Consider the following 20,727-nt stretch of genomic DNA (forward strand, 5'->3'; position numbering starts at 1 on the left):
GTAAATGTTTTGTCAAAACTTCATCGTACATGTTTTGTCATGATTTCATCGTAATGAACGTAAATGTTTTGTGAAGAATATAACAACCGCCTGAATTCAGACGGTTGCTTTTTATACAAAATTCACGCAGGAAAATTCTTGAGTTTTGGTTGAAAGAATACGGTGGAGCCAAAAGTGGCTCGACCTCAAAACAAACATTTTATGAGCTTACTAAGGCGTTATGAATGAATTCAAAGGTATTTGCATACATCCTGACCTCGTTCATTTTGTTGCTGAATGGTGCTCTGTAAAGTATGCATTTTATGTCAAAGATATTATGGACTCCATAGACAAGAAAGTTCATGAGAAGTTAGATGAAGAAGAACTCGAAGATACAGTAGAGAATGCAAAACATTTTTGACGAAGTGAAGATCTTCACTTCGTCAAAATGTGATGCAAAAACAAACATTTTATGATCTTACTAAGGCGTTATGAATGAATTCAAAGGTATTTGCATACATCCTGACCTCGTTCATTTTGTTGCTGAATTCAGCAAAAATAATGTTTACGTTAATGTTTTCACTGTTACCATGTGCTACCAGGTTAATTAACTTCTCTTAAAATTACTGACAACATGACATTTAGACAACAGTCCAGGAAATAAACTTCATCGTAAATGTTTTGTCATGACTTCTTCATCGTAAATGTTTTGTCAAACATGAACGTAAATGATTTGTCGAAACTTCTTCGTATATGTTTTGTTATGACTTCTTCATCGTATATGCTTTGTCAAGGTTTCATCGTATATGCTTTGTCATGACTTCTTCATCGTAATGAACGTAAATGTTTTGTCATGACTTCATCGTATATGCTTTGTCAAGGTTTCATCGTAAATGTTTTGTCATGACTTCTTCATCGTATATGTTTTGTCATGACTTCTTCATCGTATATGCTTTGTCATGACTTCTTCATCGTAATGAACGTATATGTTTTGTCATAACTTCTTCATCGTATATGTTTTGTCAAGGTTTCATCGTATATGCTTTGTCATGACTTCTTCATCGTAATGAACGTATATGTTTTGTCATAACTTCTTCATCGTATATGTTTTGTCATGATTTCATCGTATATGCTTTGTCATGACTTCTTCATCGTAATGAACGTAAATGTTTTGTCATGACTTCTTCATCGTAATGAACGTAAATGTTTTGTCATAACTTCATCATATATGCTTTGTCAAGGTTTCATCGTAAATGTTTTGTCATGACTTCTTCATCGTATATGTTTTGTCATGACTTCTTCATCGTATATGTTTTGTCATGACTTCTTCATCATAATGAGCGTAAATGACCCAAAATAATGTTTATGTTAGAATGTTAGATCTAACACGTTTTCTAACCCGATAACTAACCTGTTGAATTTTCATACGGAATCTCTTCTCTCGGTTTTCCGAGGGAAGCAATCATATGAGGAAATTCTTCTAAAAGTTCTTTTGTCTGTTGGTTTTCAAACCAATGATATGCTTGCTTTGTAGAACGAAGAGTATTATAAGGCATTTTGTGAGCTTACTAAGGCGTTATGAATGAATTCAAAGGTATTTACATACATCCTGACCTCGTTCATTTTGTTGCTGAATTCAGCAAAAATAATGTTTAGGGTAGATGGTTTTAGGTGCTACCAGGTTAATGAACTTCTCTGAAAAAATGAGACAACATGACATTTTGACAACACAGCAGGGGAAGGCAGTTATGAATTATTTTTGAAGAACTGAAGGTGTCACTATGTCACCATGTGTCACTCGGTTAATTAACTTCTCTGAAAAAATGAGACAACATGACATTTTGACAACAACACAGGAAATAAATGTTTACGTAAATGTTTTGTCATGATTTCATCGTAATGAGCGTAAATGACCCAAAAATAATGTTTAGGTGAAGTGGTGAGATCTCACCTCTTTTCTCACCTCATTGAATTTTCATGATTTCTTCATCGTATATGCTTTGTCAAACATGAACGTATATGCTTTGTCAAGACTTCTTCATCGTAATGAGCGTAAATGTTTTGTCATGATTTCATCGTATATGTTTTGTCAAACATGAACGTAAATGATTTGTCAAACATGAACGTAAATGATTTGTCAAACATGAACGTATATGCTTTGTCATGACTTCATCGTATATGCTTTGTCAAACATAAACGAAAGACTTTGTCATGACTTCATCGTATATGTTTTGTCATGACTTCATCGTACATGAATTTTCATGACTTCTTCATCGTAATGAATGTATATGTTTTGTCATGATTTCATCGTATATGCTTTGTCAAAACTTCTTCGTACATGTTTTGTCATGACTTCATCGTACATGCTTTGTCAAGACTTCTTCATCGTAATGAGCGTATATGTTTTGTCAAACATGAGCGTATATGTTTTGTCAAACATGAACGTATATGCTTTGTCAAGACTTCTTCATCGTAATGAGCGTACATGTTTTGTCATGATTTCTTCGTATATGTTTTGTCAAACATGAACGTAAATGATTTGTCATGACTTCATCGTATATGTTTTGTCATGATTTCATCGTATATGTTTTGTCATGATTTCTTCATCGTAATGAGTGTATATGCTTTGTCATGACTTCTTCATCGTAATGAACGTATATGCTTTGTCAAACATGAGCGTAAATGATTTGTCATGATTTCTTCATCGTATATGCTTTGTCAAGACTTCTTCATCGTAATGAACGTATATGCTTTGTCAAGACTTCTTCATCGTAATGAACGTATATGCTTTGTCAAGACTTCTTCGTAAATGTTTTGTCATGACTTCATCGTAAATGTTTTGTCATGATTTCTTCATCGTAATGAGTGTAAATGATCCAAAAATATATTTTAGGTGAAGAGGTGAGATCTAACCTCTTTTCTCACCTCTTTTCTCACCTCATGAATTTTCATGATTTCTTCATCGTATATGCTTTGTCAAACATGAGCGTAAATGATTTGTCATGATTTCTTCATCGTATATGCTTTGTCAAGACTTCTTCATCGTAATGAACGTAAATGTTTTGTCATGACTTCTTCGTAAATGATTTGTCATGATTTCTTCATCGTAATGAGCGTATATGCTTTGTCAAGACTTCTTCGTAAATGTTTTGTCATGATGATTTCATCGTAAACTCTATGTCAAACATGAACGTAAATGTTTTGTCATGATGATTTCATCGTATATATTTTGTCAAAACTTCATCGTAATGAGTGTAAATGATCCAAAAATAATGTTTAGGGTAGATGGTTTTTAGGTTATTCAATAATGAATTATTTTTGAAGAACTGAGGGTGTCACTACGTCACCATGTGTCACTCGGTTAATTAACTTCTCTGAAAAATGATGACAACATGACATTTTGACAACAGTCGGGGAAATAAATTTTATCGTTAATGTTTTGTCATGACTTCATCGTATATGTTTTGTCATGATTTCATCGTATATGTTTTGTCATGATTTCTTCATCGTAATGAGTGTATATGCTTTGTCATGACTTCTTCATCGTAATGAACGTATATGCTTTGTCAAACATGAGCGTAAATGATTTGTCATGATTTCTTCATCGTATATGCTTTGTCAAGACTTCTTCATCGTAATGAACGTATATGCTTTGTCAAGACTTCTTCATCGTAATGAACGTATATGCTTTGTCAAGACTTCTTCGTAAATGTTTTGTCATGACTTCATCGTAAATGTTTTGTCATGATTTCTTCATCGTAATGAGTGTAAATGATCCAAAAATATATTTTAGGTGAAGAGGTGAGATCTAACCTCTTTTCTCACCTCTTTTCTCACCTCATGAATTTTCATGATTTCTTCATCGTATATGCTTTGTCAAACATGAGCGTAAATGATTTGTCATGATTTCTTCATCGTATATGCTTTGTCAAGACTTCTTCATCGTAATGAACGTAAATGTTTTGTCATGACTTCTTCGTAAATGATTTGTCATGATTTCTTCATCGTAATGAGCGTATATGCTTTGTCAAGACTTCTTCGTAAATGTTTTGTCATGATGATTTCATCGTAAACTCTATGTCAAACATGAACGTAAATGTTTTGTCATGATGATTTCATCGTATATATTTTGTCAAAACTTCATCGTAATGAGTGTAAATGATCCAAAAATAATGTTTAGGGTAGATGGTTTTTAGGTTATTCAATAATGAATTATTTTTGAAGAACTGAGGGTGTCACTACGTCACCATGTGTCACTCGGTTAATTAACTTCTCTGAAAAATGATGACAACATGACATTTTGACAACAGTCGGGGAAATAAATTTTATCGTTAATGTTTTGTCATGACTTCATCGTATATGTTTTGTCATGATTTCATCGTATATGTTTTGTCATGATTTCTTCATCGTAATGAGTGTATATGCTTTGTCATGACTTCTTCATCGTAATGAACGTATATGCTTTGTCAAACATGAGCGTAAATGATTTGTCATGATTTCTTCATCGTATATGCTTTGTCAAGACTTCTTCATCGTAATGAACGTATATGCTTTGTCAAGACTTCTTCATCGTAATGAACGTATATGCTTTGTCAAGACTTCTTCGTAAATGTTTTGTCATGATTTCATCGTATATGTTTTGTCATGACTTCTTCATCGTAATGAGTGTATATGTTTTGTCAAACATGAACGTAAATGATTTGTCAAACATAAACGTAAATGATTTGTCGAAACTTCATCGTATATGTTTTGTCATGATTTCTTCATCGTAATGAGTGTATATGCTTTGTCATGACTTCTTCATCGTAATGAACGTATATGCTTTGTCAAACATGAGCGTAAATGATTTGTCATGATTTCTTCATCGTATATGCTTTGTCAAGACTTCTTCATCGTAATGAACGTATATGCTTTGTCAAGACTTCTTCATCGTAATGAACGTATATGCTTTGTCAAGACTTCTTCGTAAATGTTTTGTCATGACTTCATCGTAAATGTTTTGTCATGATTTCTTCATCGTAATGAGTGTAAATGATCCAAAAATATATTTTAGGTGAAGAGGTGAGATCTAACCTCTTTTCTCACCTCTTTTCTCACCTCATGAATTTTCATGATTTCTTCATCGTATATGCTTTGTCAAACATGAGCGTAAATGATTTGTCATGATTTCTTCATCGTATATGCTTTGTCAAGACTTCTTCATCGTAATGAACGTAAATGTTTTTGTCATGACTTCTTCGTAAATGATTTGTCATGATTTCTTCATCGTAATGAGCGTATATGCTTTGTCAAGACTTCTTCGTAAATGTTTTGTCATGATGATTTCATCGTAAACTCTATGTCAAACATGAACGTAAATGTTTTGTCATGATGATTTCATCGTATATATTTTGTCAAAACTTCATCGTAATGAGTGTAAATGATCCAAAAATAATGTTTAGGGTAGATGGTTTTTTAGGTTATTCAAATAATGAATTATTTTTGAAGAACTGAGGGTGTCACTACGTCACCATGTGTCACTCGGTTAATTAACTTCTCTGAAAAATGATGACAACATGACATTTTGACAACAGTCGGGGAAATAAATTTTATCGTTATGTTTTGTCATGACTTCATCGTATATGTTTTGTCATGATTTCATCGTATATGTTTTGTCATGATTTCTTCATCGTAATGAGTGTATATGCTTTGTCATGACTTCTTCATCGTAATGAACGTATATGCTTTGTCAAACATGAGCGTAAATGATTTGTCATGATTTCTTCATCGTATATGCTTTGTCAAGACTTCTTCATCGTAATGAACGTATATGCTTTGTCAAGACTTCTTCATCGTAATGAACGTATATGCTTTGTCAAGACTTCTTCGTAAATGTTTTGTCATGACTTCATCGTAAATGTTTTGTCATGATTTCTTCATCGTAATGAGTGTAAATGATCCAAAAATATATTTTAGGTGAAGAGGTGAGATCTAACCTCTTTTCTCACCTCTTTTCTCACCTCATGAATTTTCATGATTTCTTCATCGTATATGCTTTGTCAAACATGAGCGTAAATGATTTGTCATGATTTCTTCATCGTATATGCTTTGTCAAGACTTCTTCATCGTAATGAACGTAAATGTTTTGTCATGACTTCTTCGTAAATGATTTGTCATGATTTCTTCATCGTAATGAGCGTATATGCTTTGTCAAGACTTCTTCGTAAATGTTTTGTCATGATGATTTCATCGTAAACTCTATGTCAAACATGAACGTAAATGTTTTGTCATGATGATTTCATCGTATATATTTTGTCAAAACTTCATCGTAATGAGTGTAAATGATCCAAAAATAATGTTTAGGGTAGATGGTTTTTAGGTTATTCAATAATGAATTATTTTTGAAGAACTGAGGGTGTCACTACGTCACCATGTGTCACTCGGTTAATTAACTTCTCTGAAAAATGATGACAACATGACATTTTGACAACAGTCGGGGAAATAAATTTTATCGTTAATGTTTTGTCATGACTTCATCGTATATGTTTTGTCATGATTTCATCGTATATGTTTTGTCATGATTTCTTCATCGTAATGAGTGTATATGCTTTGTCATGACTTCTTCATCGTAATGAACGTATATGCTTTGTCAAACATGAGCGTAAATGATTTGTCATGATTTCTTCATCGTATATGCTTTGTCAAGACTTCTTCATCGTAATGAAGTATATGCTTTGTCAAGACTTCTTCATCGTAATGAACGTATATGCTTTGTCAAGACTTCTTCGTAAATGTTTTGTCATGATTTCATCGTATATGTTTTGTCATGACTTCTTCATCGTAATGAGTGTATATGTTTTGTCAAACATGAACGTAAATGATTTGTCAAACATAAACGTAATGATTTGTCGAAACTTCATCGTATATGTTTTGTCATGATTTCTTCATCGTAATGAGTGTATATGCTTTGTCATGACTTCTTCATCGTAATGAACGTATATGCTTTGTCAAACATGAGCGTAAATGATTTGTCATGATTTCTTCATCGTATATGCTTTGTCAAGACTTCTTCATCGTAATGAACGTATATGCTTTGGTCAAGACTTCTTCATCGTAATGAACGTATATGCTTTGTCAAGACTTCTTCGTAAATGTTTTGTCATGACTTCATCGTAAATGTTTTGTCATGATTTCTTCATCGTAATGAGTGTAAAAATGATCCAAAAATATATTTTAGGTGAAGAGGTGAGATCTAACCTCTTTTCTCACCTCTTTTCTCACCTCATGAATTTTCATGATTTCTTCATCGTATATGCTTTGTCAAACATGAGCGTAAATGAATTTGTCATGATTTCTTCATCGTATATGCTTTGTCAAGACTTCTTCATCGTATGAACGTAAATGTTTTTGTCATGACTTCTTTCGTAAATGATTTGTCATGATTTCTTCATCGTAATGAGCGTATATGCTTTGTCAAGACTTCTTCGTAAATGTTTTGTCATGATGATTTCATCGTAAACTCTATGTCAAACATGAACGTAAATGTTTTGTCATGATGATTCATCGTATATATTTTGTCAAAACTTCATCGTAATGAGTGTAAATGATCCAAAATAATGTTTTAGGGTAGATGGTTTTTAGGTTATTCAATAATGAATTATTTTTGAAGAACTGAGGGTGTCACTACGTCACCATGTGTCACTCGGTTAATTAACTTCTCTGAAAAATGATGACAACATGAACATTTTGACAACAGTCGGGGAAATAAATTTTATCGTTAATGTTTTGTCATGATTTCATCGTAAATGTTTTGTCAAAACTAAACGTAAACACTTTGTCAAACATGAACGTAAACTCTATGTCAAAACTAAACGTTAATGTTTTGTCATGACTTCATCGTAAATGTTTTGTGAAGAATATAGCAACCGCCGGAATTCAGACGGTTGTTTTTTTATACGAAATTCACGCAGGATTAATGAGGAAGGCACTTATGAATTATTTTTGAAGAACTGTGGGTGTCACCATGTCACCATGTCACCAGGTTAATTAACTTCTCTGAAAAAATGAGACAACATGACATTTTGACAACAACACAGGAAATAAATGTTTACGTAAATGTTTTGTCATGATTTTCATCGTAATGAGCGTAATGACCAAAAATAATGTTTAGGTGAAAAGGTGAGATCTCACCTCTTTTCTCACCTCATGAATTTTCATGATTTCTTCGTTTATGTTTTGTCATAATTTCAGCGTATATGCTTTGTCAAAACTTCATCGTATATGTTTTGTCATGATTTCTTCATCGTAATGAGTGTATATGTTTTGTCAAACATGAGCGTAAATGATTTGTCATGATTTCATCGTATATGCTTTGTCAAACATGAACGTAAATGATTTGTCGAAACTTCTTCATCGTAATGAGTGTAAATGTTTTGTCATGATTTCATCGTAAATGAGTGTAAATGATCCAAAATATATTTTAGGGTAGAATGTTAGATCTAACCTCTTTTCTCACCTCTTTTCTCACCTCATTGAATTTTCATGATTTCTTCATCGTATATGCTTTGTCAAACATGAACGTATATGCTTTGTCAAACATGAACGTAAATGTTTTGTCATGATTTCATCGTATATGTTTTGTCAAACATGAACGTATATGCTTTGTCAAGGTTTCATCGTAAATGCTTTGTCAAACATGAACGTATATGCTTTGTCAAACATGAACGTAAATGCTTTGTCAAGACTTCTTCATCGTAATGAGTGTAAATGTTTTGTCATGATTTCTTCGTATATGCTTTGTCAAACATGAACGTACATGTTTTGTCAAGACTTCTTCATCGTAATGAGTGTAAATGATCCAAAATATATTTTAGGGTAGAATGTTAGATCTAACCTCTTTTCTCACCTCTTTTCTCACCTCATTGAATTTTCATGATTTCTTCGTATATGCTTTGTCATGACTTCTTCATCGTAATGAGCGTAAATGTTTTGTCAAGGTTTCTTCGTAAATGTTTTGTCATGACTTCTTCTTCGTAAATGTTTTGTCATGATTTCTTCGTAAATGTTTTGTCATGACTTCTTCTTCGTATATGCTTTGTCAAACATGAGCGTAAATGATTTGTCAAACATGAACGTAAATGTTTTGTCATGACTTCTTCATCGTACATGTTTTGTCATGATTTCTTCATCGTAATGAGTGTAAATGATCCAAAAATAATGTTTATGTTAGAATGTTAGATCTAACCTCTTTTCTCACCTCTTTTCTCACCTCATTGAATTTTCATGATTTCTTCGTATATGCTTTGTCAAACATGAACGTATATGCTTTGTCATGATTTCTTCATCGTAATGAGCGTAAATGATCCAAAAATAATGTTTATGTTAGAATGTTAGATCTCACCTCTTTTCTAACATGTTTTCTCACCTCATTGAATTTTCATGATTTCTTCGTATATGCTTTGTCGAAACTTCTTCATCGTAATGAGCGTATATGTTTTGTCATGATTTCTTCATCGTATATGCTTTGTCAAACATGAACGTATATGCTTTGTCAAAACTTCTTCGTAAATGTTTTGTCATGATTTCTTCGTATATGTTTTGTCAAGACTTCTTCGTAAATGTTTTGTCATGATTTCTTCGTAAATGTTTTGTCACGGTTTCTTCGTTTATGTTTTGTCAAACATGAACGTAAATGTTTTGTCAAGACTTCTTCATCGTAATGAGTGTAAATGTTTTGTCATGATTTCTTCATCGTAATGAGTGTAAATGATCCAAAAATAATGTTTAGGTAGATGGTTTTTAGGTTATTCAATAATGACTTATTTTTGAAGAACTGAGGGTGTCACCATGTCACCATGTGTCACCAGGTCATTTAACTTCTCTGAAAAAATGTGACAACATGACATTTAGACAACAACAGGAGGAAGGTAGTTATGAATTATTTTTGAATAACTGAAGGTGTCACCAGGTCACCATGTAATTTAACTCATGACATTTTGACAACAACACAGGTTATTCAATAATGACTTATTTTTGAAGAACTGAGGGTGTCACCATGTCACCATGTGTCACCAGGTCATTTAACTTCTCTGAAAAAATGTGACAACATGACATTTTGACAACAACACAGGAGGAAGGTAGTTATGAATTATTTTTGAATAACTGAAGGTGTCACCAGGTCACCATGTAATTTAACTCATGACATTTTGACAACAACACAGGAAATAAATGTTTACGTAAATGTTTTGTCAAGACTTCTTCATCGTAATGAGTGTAAATGATCCAAAAATAATGTATAGGTGAAGAGGTGAGATCTCACCTCTTTTCTCACCTCATGAATTTTCATGATTTCTTCGTTTATGTTTTGTCAAACATGAACGTTTATGCTTTGTCAAACATGAACGTAAATGTTTTGTCAAGACTTCTTCATCGTAATGAGTGTAAATGTTTTGTCATGATTTCTTCGTATATGCTTTGTCAAACATGAACGTAAATGTTTTGTCATGATTTCTTCATCGTAATGAGTGTAAATGTTTTGTCATGATTTCTTCATCGTAATGAGTGTAAATGATCCAAAAATAATGTTTATGTTAGAATGTTAGATCTAACACCTTTTCTAACATGTTTTCTAACATGGAGGATTTCATTAGATATACACATTCTTCCTCCATTTCATTCTATACACAATTTACATCATAGACGATTTAATAGATATAATACTTTACTGTTTCATCTGATATAAACATTATTTGGTGAAAGTATCCTAAAAATATTTGATGGACTTTAACTAAAATAATGTTTAGGGAAGAATGTGTATATCTAATGAAATCCTCCATGTTAGAAAACATGTTAGAAAAGGTGTTAGATCTAACATTCTAACATAAACATTATTTTTGGATCATTTACACTCATTACGATGAAGAAATCATGACAAAACATTTACGTTCATGTTTGACAAAGCATATACGAAGAAATCATGACAAAACATTTACACTCATTACGATGAAGAAATCATGACAAAACATTTACGTTCATGTTTGACAAAACATAAACGAAGAAATCATGAAAATTCATGAGGTGAGAAAAGAGGTGAGAAAAGAGGTGAGATCTCACCTCTTCACCTAAACATTATTTTTGGATCATTTACACTCATTACGATGAAGAAGTCTTGACAAAACATTTACGTAAACATTTATTTCCTGTGTTGTTGTCAAAATGTCATGAGTTAAATTACATGGTGACCTGGTGACACCTTCAGTTATTCAAAAATAATTCATAACTACCTTCCTCCTGTGTTGTTGTCAAAATGTCATGTTGTCACATTTTTTCAGAGAAGTTAAATGACCTGGTGACACATGGTGACATGGTGACACCCTCAGTTCTTCAAAAATAAGTCATTATTGAATAACCTGTGTTTGTTGTCAAAATGTCATGAGTTAAATTACATGGTGACCTGGTGACACCTTCAGTTATTCAAAAATAATTCATAACTACCTTCCTCCTGTGTTGTTGTCAAATGTCATGTTGTCACATTTTTTCAGAGAAGTTAAATGACCTGGTGACACATGTGACATGGTGACACCCTCAGTTTTTCAAAAATAAGTCATTATTGAATAACCTGTGTTGTTGTCAAAATGTCATGAGTTAAATTACATGGTGACCTGGTGACACCTTCAGTTATTCAAAAATAATTCATAACTACCTTCCTCCTGTGTTGTTGTCAAAATGTCATGTTGTCACATTTTTTCAGAGAAGTTAAATGACCTGGTGACACATGGTGACATGGTGACACCCTCAGTTCTTCAAAATAAGTCATTATTGATAACCTGTGTTGTTGTCAAAATGTCATGAGTTAAATTACATGGTGACCTGGTGACACCTTCAGTTATTCAAAAATAATTCATAACTACCTTCCTCCTGTGTTGTTGTCAAAATGTCATGTTGTCACATTTTTTTCAGAGAAGTTAAATGACCTGGTGACACATGGTGACATGGTGACACCCTCAGTTCTTCAAAAATAAGTCATTATTGAATAACCTGTGTTGTTGTCAAAATGTCATGAGTTAAATTACATGGTGACCTGGTGACACCTTCAGTTATTCAAAAATAATTCATAACTACCTTCTCCTGTGTTGTTGTCAAAATGTCATGTTGTCACATTTTTTCAGAGAAGTTAAATGACCTGGTGACACATGGTGACATGGTGACACCCTCAGTTCTTCAAAAATAAGTCATTATTGAATAACCTGTGTTGTTGTCAAAATGTCATGAGTTAAATTACATGGTGACCTGGTGACACCTTCAGTTATTCAAAAATAATTCATAACTACCTTCCTCCTGTGTTGTTGTCTAAATGTCATGTTGTCACATTTTTTCAGAGAAGTTAAATGACCTGGTGACACATGGTGACATGGTGACACCCTCAGTTCTTCAAAAATAAGTCATTATTGAATAACCTAAAAACCATCTACCTAAACATTATTTTTGGATCATTTACACTCATTACGATGAAGAAATCATGACAAAACATTTACACTCATTACGATGAAGAAGTCTTGACAAAACATTTACGTTCATGTTTGACAAAACATAAACGAAGAAACCGTGACAAAACATTTACGAAGAAATCATGACAAAACATTTACGAAGAAGTCTTGACAAAAATATACGAAGAAATCATGACAAACATTTACGAAGAAGTTTTGACAAAGCATATACGTTCATGTTTGACAAAGCATATACGATGAAGAAATCATGACAAAACATATACGCTCATTACGATGAAGAAGTTTCGACAAAGCATATACGAAGAAATCATGAAAATTCAATGAGGTGAGAAAACATGTTAGAAAAGAGGTGAGATCTAACATTCTAACATAAACATTATTTTTGGATCATTTACGCTCATTACGATGAAGAAATCATGACAAAGCATATACGTTCATGTTTGACAAAGCATATACGAAGAAATCATGAAAATTCAATGAGGTGAGAAAAGAGGTGAGAAAAGAGGTTAGATCTAACATTCTACCCTAAAATATATTTTGGATCATTTACACTCATTACGATGAAGAAGTCTTGACAAAACATGTACGTTCATGTTTGACAAAGCATATACGAAGAAATCATGACAAAACATTTACACTCATTACGATGAAGAAGTCTTGACAAAGCATTTACGTTCATGTTTGACAAAGCATATACGTTCATGTTTGACAAAGCATTTACGATGAAACCTTGACAAAACATTTACGTTCATGTTTGACAAAGCATATACGTTCATGTTTGACAAAGCATATACGTTCATGTTTGACAAAACATATACGATGAAATCATGACAAAACATTTACGTTCATGTTTGACAAAGCATATACGTTCATGTTTGACAAAGCATATACGTTCATGTTTGACAAAGCATTTACGATGAAACCTTGACAAAGCATATACGTTCATGTTTGACAAAACATATACGATGAAATCATGACAAAACATTTACGTTCATGTTTGACAAAGCATATACGTTCATGTTTGACAAAGCATATACGATGAAGAAATCATGAAAATTCAATGAGGTGAGAAAAGAGGTGAGAAAAGAGGTTAGATCTAACATTCTACCCTAAAATATATTTTGGATCATTTACACTCATTTACGATGAAATCATGACAAAACATTTACACTCATTACGATGAAGAAGTTTCGACAAATCATTTACGTTCATGTTTGACAAAGCATATACGATGAAATCATGACAAATCATTTACGCTCATGTTTGACAAAACATATACACTCATTACGATGAAGAAATCATGACAAAACATATACGATGAAGTTTTGACAAAGCATATACGCTGAAATTATGACAAAACATAAACGAAGAAATCATGAAAATTCATGAGGTGAGAAAAGAGGTGAGATCTCACCTTTTCACCTAAACATTATTTTTGGGTCATTTACGCTCATTACGATGAAATCATGACAAAACATTTACGTAAACATTTATTTCCTGTGTTGTTGTCAAAATGTCATGTTGTCTCATTTTTTCAGAGAAGTTAATTAACCTGGTGACATGGTGACATGGTGACACCCACAGTTCTTCAAAAATAATTCATAAGTGCCTTCCTCATTAATCCTGCGTGAATTTCGTATAAAAAAACAACCGTCTGAATTCCGGCGGTTGCTATATTCTTCACAAAACATTTACGATGAAGTCATGACAAAACATTAACGTTTAGTTTTGACATAGAGTTTACGTTCATGTTTGACAAAGTGTTTACGTTTAGTTTTGACAAAACATTTACGATGAAATCATGACAAAACATTAACGATAAAATTTATTTCCCCGACTGTTGTCAAAATGTCATGTTGTCATCATTTTTCAGAGAAGTTAATTAACCGAGTGACACATGGTGACGTAGTGACACCCTCAGTTCTTCAAAAATAATTCATTATTGAATAACCTAAAAACCATCTACCCTAAACATTATTTTTGGATCATTTACACTCATTACGATGAAGTTTTGACAAAATATATACGATGAAATCATCATGACAAAACATTTACGTTCATGTTTGACATAGAGTTTACGATGAAATCATCATGACAAAACATTTACGAAGAAGTCTTGACAAAGCATATACGCTCATTACGATGAAGAAATCATGACAAATCATTTACGAAGAAGTCATGACAAAACATTTACGTTCATTACGATGAAGAAGTCTTGACAAAGCATATACGATGAAGAAATCATGACAAATCATTTACGCTCATGTTTGACAAAGCATATACGATGAAGAAATCATGAAAATTCATGAGGTGAGAAAAGAGGTTAGATCTCACCTCTTCACCTAAAATATATTTTTGGATCATTTACACTCATTACGATGAAGAAATCATGACAAAACATTTACGATGAAGTCATGACAAAACATTTACGAAGAAGTCTTGACAAAGCATATACGTTCATTACGATGAAGAAGTCTTGACAAAGCATATACGTTCATTACGATGAAGAAGTCTTGACAAAGCATATACGATGAAGAAATCATGACAAATCATTTACGCTCATGTTTGACAAAGCATATACGTTCATTACGATGAAGAAGTCATGACAAAGCATATACACTCATTACGATGAAGAAATCATGACAAAACATATACGATGAAGTTTCGACAAATCATTTACGTTTATGTTTGACAAATCATTTACGTTCATGTTTGACAAAACATATACACTCATTACGATGAAGAAGTCATGACAAAACATATACGATGAAATCATGACAAAACATATACGATGAAGTCATGACAAATCATTTACGTTCATGTTTGACAAAACATATACGAAGAAATCATGACAAAACATGTACGCTCATTACGATGAAGAAGTCTTGACAAAGCATATACGTTCATGTTTGACAAAACATATACGCTCATGTTTGACAAAACATATACGCTCATTACGATGAAGAAGTCTTGACAAAGCATGTACGATGAAGTCATGACAAAACATGTACGAAGAAGTTTTGACAAAGCATATACGATGAAATCATGACAAAACATATACATTCATTACGATGAAGAAGTCATGAAAATTCATGTACGATGAAGTCATGACAAAACATATACGATGAAGTCATGACAAAGTCTTTCGTTTATGTTTGACAAAGCATATACGATGAAGTCATGACAAAGCATATACGTTCATGTTTGACAAATCATTTACGTTCATGTTTGACAAATCATTTACGTTCATGTTTGACAAAACATATACGATGAAATCATGACAAAACATTTACGCTCATTACGATGAAGAAGTCTTGACAAAGCATATACGTTCATGTTTGACAAAGCATATACGATGAAGAAATCATGAAAATTCAATGAGGTGAGAAAAGAGGTGAGAAAAGAGGTGAGATCTCACCACTTCACCTAAACATTATTTTTGGGTCATTTACGCTCATTACGATGAAATCATGACAAAACATTTACGTAAACATTTATTTCCTGTGTTGTTGTCAAAATGTCATGTTGTCTCATTTTTTCAGAGAAGTTAATTAACCGAGTGACACATGGTGACATAGTGACACCTTCAGTTCTTCAAAAATAATTCATAACTGCCTTCCCCTGCTGTGTTGTCAAAATGTCATGTTGTCTCATTTTTTCAGAGAAGTTCATTAACCTGGTAGCACCTAAAACCATCTACCCTAAACATTATTTTTGCTGAATTCAGCAACAAAATGAACGAGGTCAGGATGTATGTAAATACCTTTGAATTCGTTCATAACGCCTTAGTAAGCTCACAAAATGCCTTATAATACTCTTCGTTCTACAAAGCAAGCATATCATTGGTTTGAAAACCAACAGACAAAAGAACTTTTAGAAGAATTTCCTCATATGATTGCTTCCCTCGGAAAACCGAGAGAAGAGATTCCGTATGAAAATTCAACAGGTTAGTTATCGGGTTAGAAAACGTGTTAGATCTAACATTCTAACATAAACATTATTTTGGGTCATTTACGCTCATTATGATGAAGAAGTCATGACAAAACATATACGATGAAGAAGTCATGACAAAACATTTACGATGAAACCTTGACAAAGCATATATGATGAAGTCATGACAAAACATTTACGTTCATTACGATGAAGAAGTCATGACAAAACATTTACGTTCATTACGATGAAGAAGTCATGACAAAGCATATACGATGAAACCTTGACAAAACATATACGATGAAGAAGTTATGACAAAACATATACGTTCATTACGATGAAGAAGTCATGACAAAGCATATACGATGAAACCTTGACAAAACATATACGATGAAGAAGTTATGACAAAACATATACGTTCATTACGATGAAGAAGTCATGACAAAGCATATACGATGAAGAAGTCATGACAAAACATATACGATGAAGAAGTCATGACAAAACATTTACGATGAAACCTTGACAAAGCATATACGATGAAGTCATGACAAAACATTTACGTTCATTACGATGAAGAAGTCATGACAAAGCATATACGATGAAACCTTGACAAAGCATATACGATGAAGAAGTCATAACAAAACATATACGAAGAAGTTTCGACAAATCATTTACGTTCATGTTTGACAAAACATTTACGATGAAGAAGTCATGACAAAACATTTACGATGAAGTTTATTTCCTGGACTGTTGTCTAAATGTCATGTTGTCAGTAATTTTAAGAGAAGTTAATTAACCTGGTAGCACATGGTAACAGTGAAAACATTAACGTAAACATTATTTTTGCTGAATTCAGCAACAAAATGAACGAGGTCAGGATGTATGCAAATACCTTTGAATTCATTCATAACGCCTTAGTAAGATCATAAAATGTTTGTTTTTGCATCACATTTTGACGAAGTGAAGATCTTCACTTCGTCAAAAATGTTTTGCATTCTCTACTGTATCTTCGAGTTCTTCTTCATCTAACTTCTCATGAACTTTCTTGTCTATGGAGTCCATAATATCTTTGACATAAAATGCATACTTTACAGAGCACCATTCAGCAACAAAATGAACGAGGTCAGGATGTATGCAAATACCTTTGAATTCATTCATAACGCCTTAGTAAGCTCATAAAATGTTTGTTTTGAGGTCGAGCCACTTTTGGCTCCACCGTATTCTTTCAACCAAAACTCAAGAATTTTCCTGCGTGAATTTTGTATAAAAAGCAACCGTCTGAATTCAGGCGGTTGTTATATTCTTCACAAAACATTTACGTTCATTACGATGAAATCATGACAAAACATGTACGATGAAGTTTTGACAAAACATTTACGATGAAGAAATCATGACAAATCATTTACGATGAGGTCATGACAAAACATTTACGATTAAATCATGACAAAACATATACGATTAAATCATGACAAAACATTTACGATTAAATCATGACAAAACATATACGAAGAAGTCTTGACAAAACATATACGATGAGGTCTTGACAAAACATGTACGATGAAGTTTTGACAAAACATATACGTTCATTACGAAGAAATCATGACAAATCATTTACGATGAAGTCTTGACAAAACATGTACGATGAAGTCTTGACAAAACATGTACGATGAAGTCTTGACAAAACATTTACGATGAAGTTTTGACAAAGCATATACGTTCATTACGAAGAAATCATGACAAAACATATACGTTTATGTTTGACAAAACATTTACGACGAAGTCATAACAAAACATTTATGTTATACAGTAATGTTAGTCATGAATGTTTGTCCTACGTGTTGGCGTTAGTGTTGAAAAATAATGTTTGTCCTACATGAAGCCGTACAAGCGTTTGAATTTGTTTATGAATAAGATTACTCTCTTGTTTTCTGTATCTATCATATACTATTGTGAACAGCATGAGATTGAAGTAATAAGTAAAGGAGACTTTGAAACGCTTATGAAAGACAGTGAGGAGGTCATACATGCAATAATGAAATAGTTCATGAGAACAGTGAGGAGGTCATAACTTTGCCATGGTCTCTGTCCCTAGTAGTTTTCATTATCTCACAGAGTTAATGAAGTCATAAACTTTGCCATGGTCTCTGTCCCTAGTAGTTTTCATTATTATCTCACAGAGTTAATGAAAGTCATACTTTCTATCAGATGAAGCATGCAGATGAACATAATGAAAGTTAGTGAGTTTGCCACGAGTTATGAATAAAATATTGGCATATTAGATGAGATAGCTGATGAAACAGATGAAGATAAATTAAATCTTGGACTTTGCCACACTCTGTCCCTAGTTCCTCAAAATCCTTGACAACGTTGCTTAGAAATTTTGGTTCAAAACCTCAATCTGATTTTAATCTGTTATGCTACCTGTTAAGTTTCGCGAGATTATAAATGTCATGGAGTTATATAAAAAGGAGGGACAGCTAGGGACACTGGAAGTACTTGTAAGGCTATCTGTTAAGATTGCATGAAATACTAAAAAGTCATGAAATCCATTATCGCTGTGCTAGCTTCACCTTTGATTGAAATGACAAATAAAGTCACTGAAGCAATGAAACAAAAGTTTTTGGTAGAATACATTAAATCAGGAACTATTCCAGAAGGTTTTTACATTCATACTATGAAAGATGGTAGAGTTCAGTTTAGAAAGATAAAGCAACCATTAGATAAAGAAGGAATTTTGAGAAAGATTAAATTACATGAAGACAACATTGCTGAACTTAAGAAGAAGTTAGAAGAGTTGGAGAAAGGAAGAGAGTTATAAAGCAATGAATTCAACAGGGTGAAAAAAGAGGTGAGATCTCACCACTTCACCTAAATTTATTTTTGTGCTATGTTTTCATACGCGTGAGGGTGGTGATATCATTAATTTTTATATAAATGACAGAACAAAAATAAAGCATATCTACTCAACAGGAATGAGACCCTTACTGACTATGTATTCGTTTAATGCTTGATGAAAACAATGGTACATATTATCGTATGGGTATACACAACGTCTGTTTCCATCGTCGTCGTATATGTAGAGCTCAAATCCAGTCCAACCTTCTTTTGTACAATATGTAGCTTTATTTAAGTATGCATTTATGTAGATAAGGCAATTTTCTTCATCGCTCCAGAAATAATTTTTGTTCTTTGTTGAAATAGTTTTCGTTCCTCTGCGACCATAAGGAATGTATGCAATGAACTTTGCGTCATATGGGATTGTAATATATTCAGGGTTTCTTTCATCGTCAATGGGTCTGTCTTTGTTAAAATGCATGTTCCTCAGTTTTATTTGAGTTTTGAATAGTTCACGGAAACGTTCTGGGAAAGAGTCATAGTAAATGTAGTCAGACATGCCTTTACAATGAAATAAAAAAGTTGGAAAATAAATAAAATAAGGTTATTTTTTATTTAGTGAGGACGGTAGTGAATTCGTTAGTGAAGTCGTTAGTGAATATTTAAGGTTAAGTTGGTGTTATGGTTCTGTTGTAAAATATACGTTAGCGGTTTTGTAAAGTGTCAAGCCGTTATCTTGGGTACGGTGGAACGCAGTGCCACAGTACTGAAGATAGGGATACTAACTATTATTTAATGAAACATTAAATCATCCAGATTTTAATTCATCCACTCCAATTCAAACTAATTTTGAGCAAGCCGATACAAATCAAGGTTCAGATGCTCCAATTCGCTCCGAAAATTCAAATATTGCAGACTCTACAGATTTAGAACCAGAAAATCAAAACCATCCTTCTACAAATCAAATGTCTAGTAATCTAGAACATAAGCTGGACCTTCTTGATCATATTGAAAAACAATTATCGAAAATGCGCTCGTTATTGGGAATTCTTCCTACTACAAATGCTATTGTTGGGCCGTCAAAACAAGTTTCAGTTAATAGCAAGCAAAATTCTGAAAAAAATAAGAAAAAATCTTCCATAACAACAAAATCAAACAATAAAAAACAAAATTCATCCGACAATCCTCCTAAACGTAAAGCTCCTATTTCGGAAAGGATTCTCAGCGATAATAACTTATATTTTCAAGTTCATCGAAAGAGATCGAAAAGCAAACGTTCCACATCTACAGAGAAAAAGAATTGATATATGAAGTCTAATTCCTTTTATAACTACTATATTTTTATTCTTATGACTAAAAAATAATATATTATTTAAGGGTGCACCCGTATGTACGTTTATTTGAGAGGAGGAGGATTACCCTCTCAATTTTGAGGGATTCGTTAGTTTATTTTCTCGATGAATATGCAATAAAATTTGATTTTTACCTTATCAATATA

At 32.7% G+C, this 20,727-nt stretch overlaps 2 protein-coding genes and 1 pseudogene across 3 annotated transcripts, besides 2 other annotated features; 2 read left to right on the plus strand and 1 right to left on the minus strand.

Moving 5' to 3' along the window:
- Window positions 1-18,933: 18,933 nt before the first annotated feature.
- Window positions 18,934-19,212, plus strand: TVAGG3_0764560 (uncharacterized protein; the record flags this gene model as incomplete). The annotated part of the gene is made up of 1 exon (XM_051245774.1): window positions 18,934-19,212. The coding sequence occupies one exon, from the start codon at window positions 18,934-18,936 to the stop codon at window positions 19,210-19,212; it is 279 nt and encodes a 92-aa protein (XP_051092361.1).
- Window positions 19,213-19,353: 141 nt separating this feature from the next.
- On the minus strand, window positions 19,354-19,788 carry TVAGG3_0764570 (uncharacterized protein; the record flags this gene model as incomplete). Its single annotated transcript, XM_051245775.1, has 1 exon — window positions 19,354-19,788. One exon carries the CDS (start codon window positions 19,786-19,788, stop codon window positions 19,354-19,356), a length of 435 nt encoding a protein of 144 aa, XP_051092362.1.
- Window positions 19,789-20,016: 228 nt separating this feature from the next.
- Window positions 20,017-20,533, plus strand: TVAGG3_0764590 (annotated as a pseudogene). The gene has a single exon. A coding segment is annotated over exon 1 (517 nt).
- Window positions 20,017-20,605: a mobile genetic element.
- Window positions 20,606-20,727: part of a mobile genetic element that runs on past the window's edge.

The sequence above is a fragment of the Trichomonas vaginalis genome, chromosome III (genome assembly GCF_026262505.1).
Source record: "Trichomonas vaginalis G3 chromosome III, whole genome shotgun sequence".
Lineage (NCBI taxonomy): Eukaryota > Parabasalia > Trichomonadida > Trichomonadidae > Trichomonas > Trichomonas vaginalis.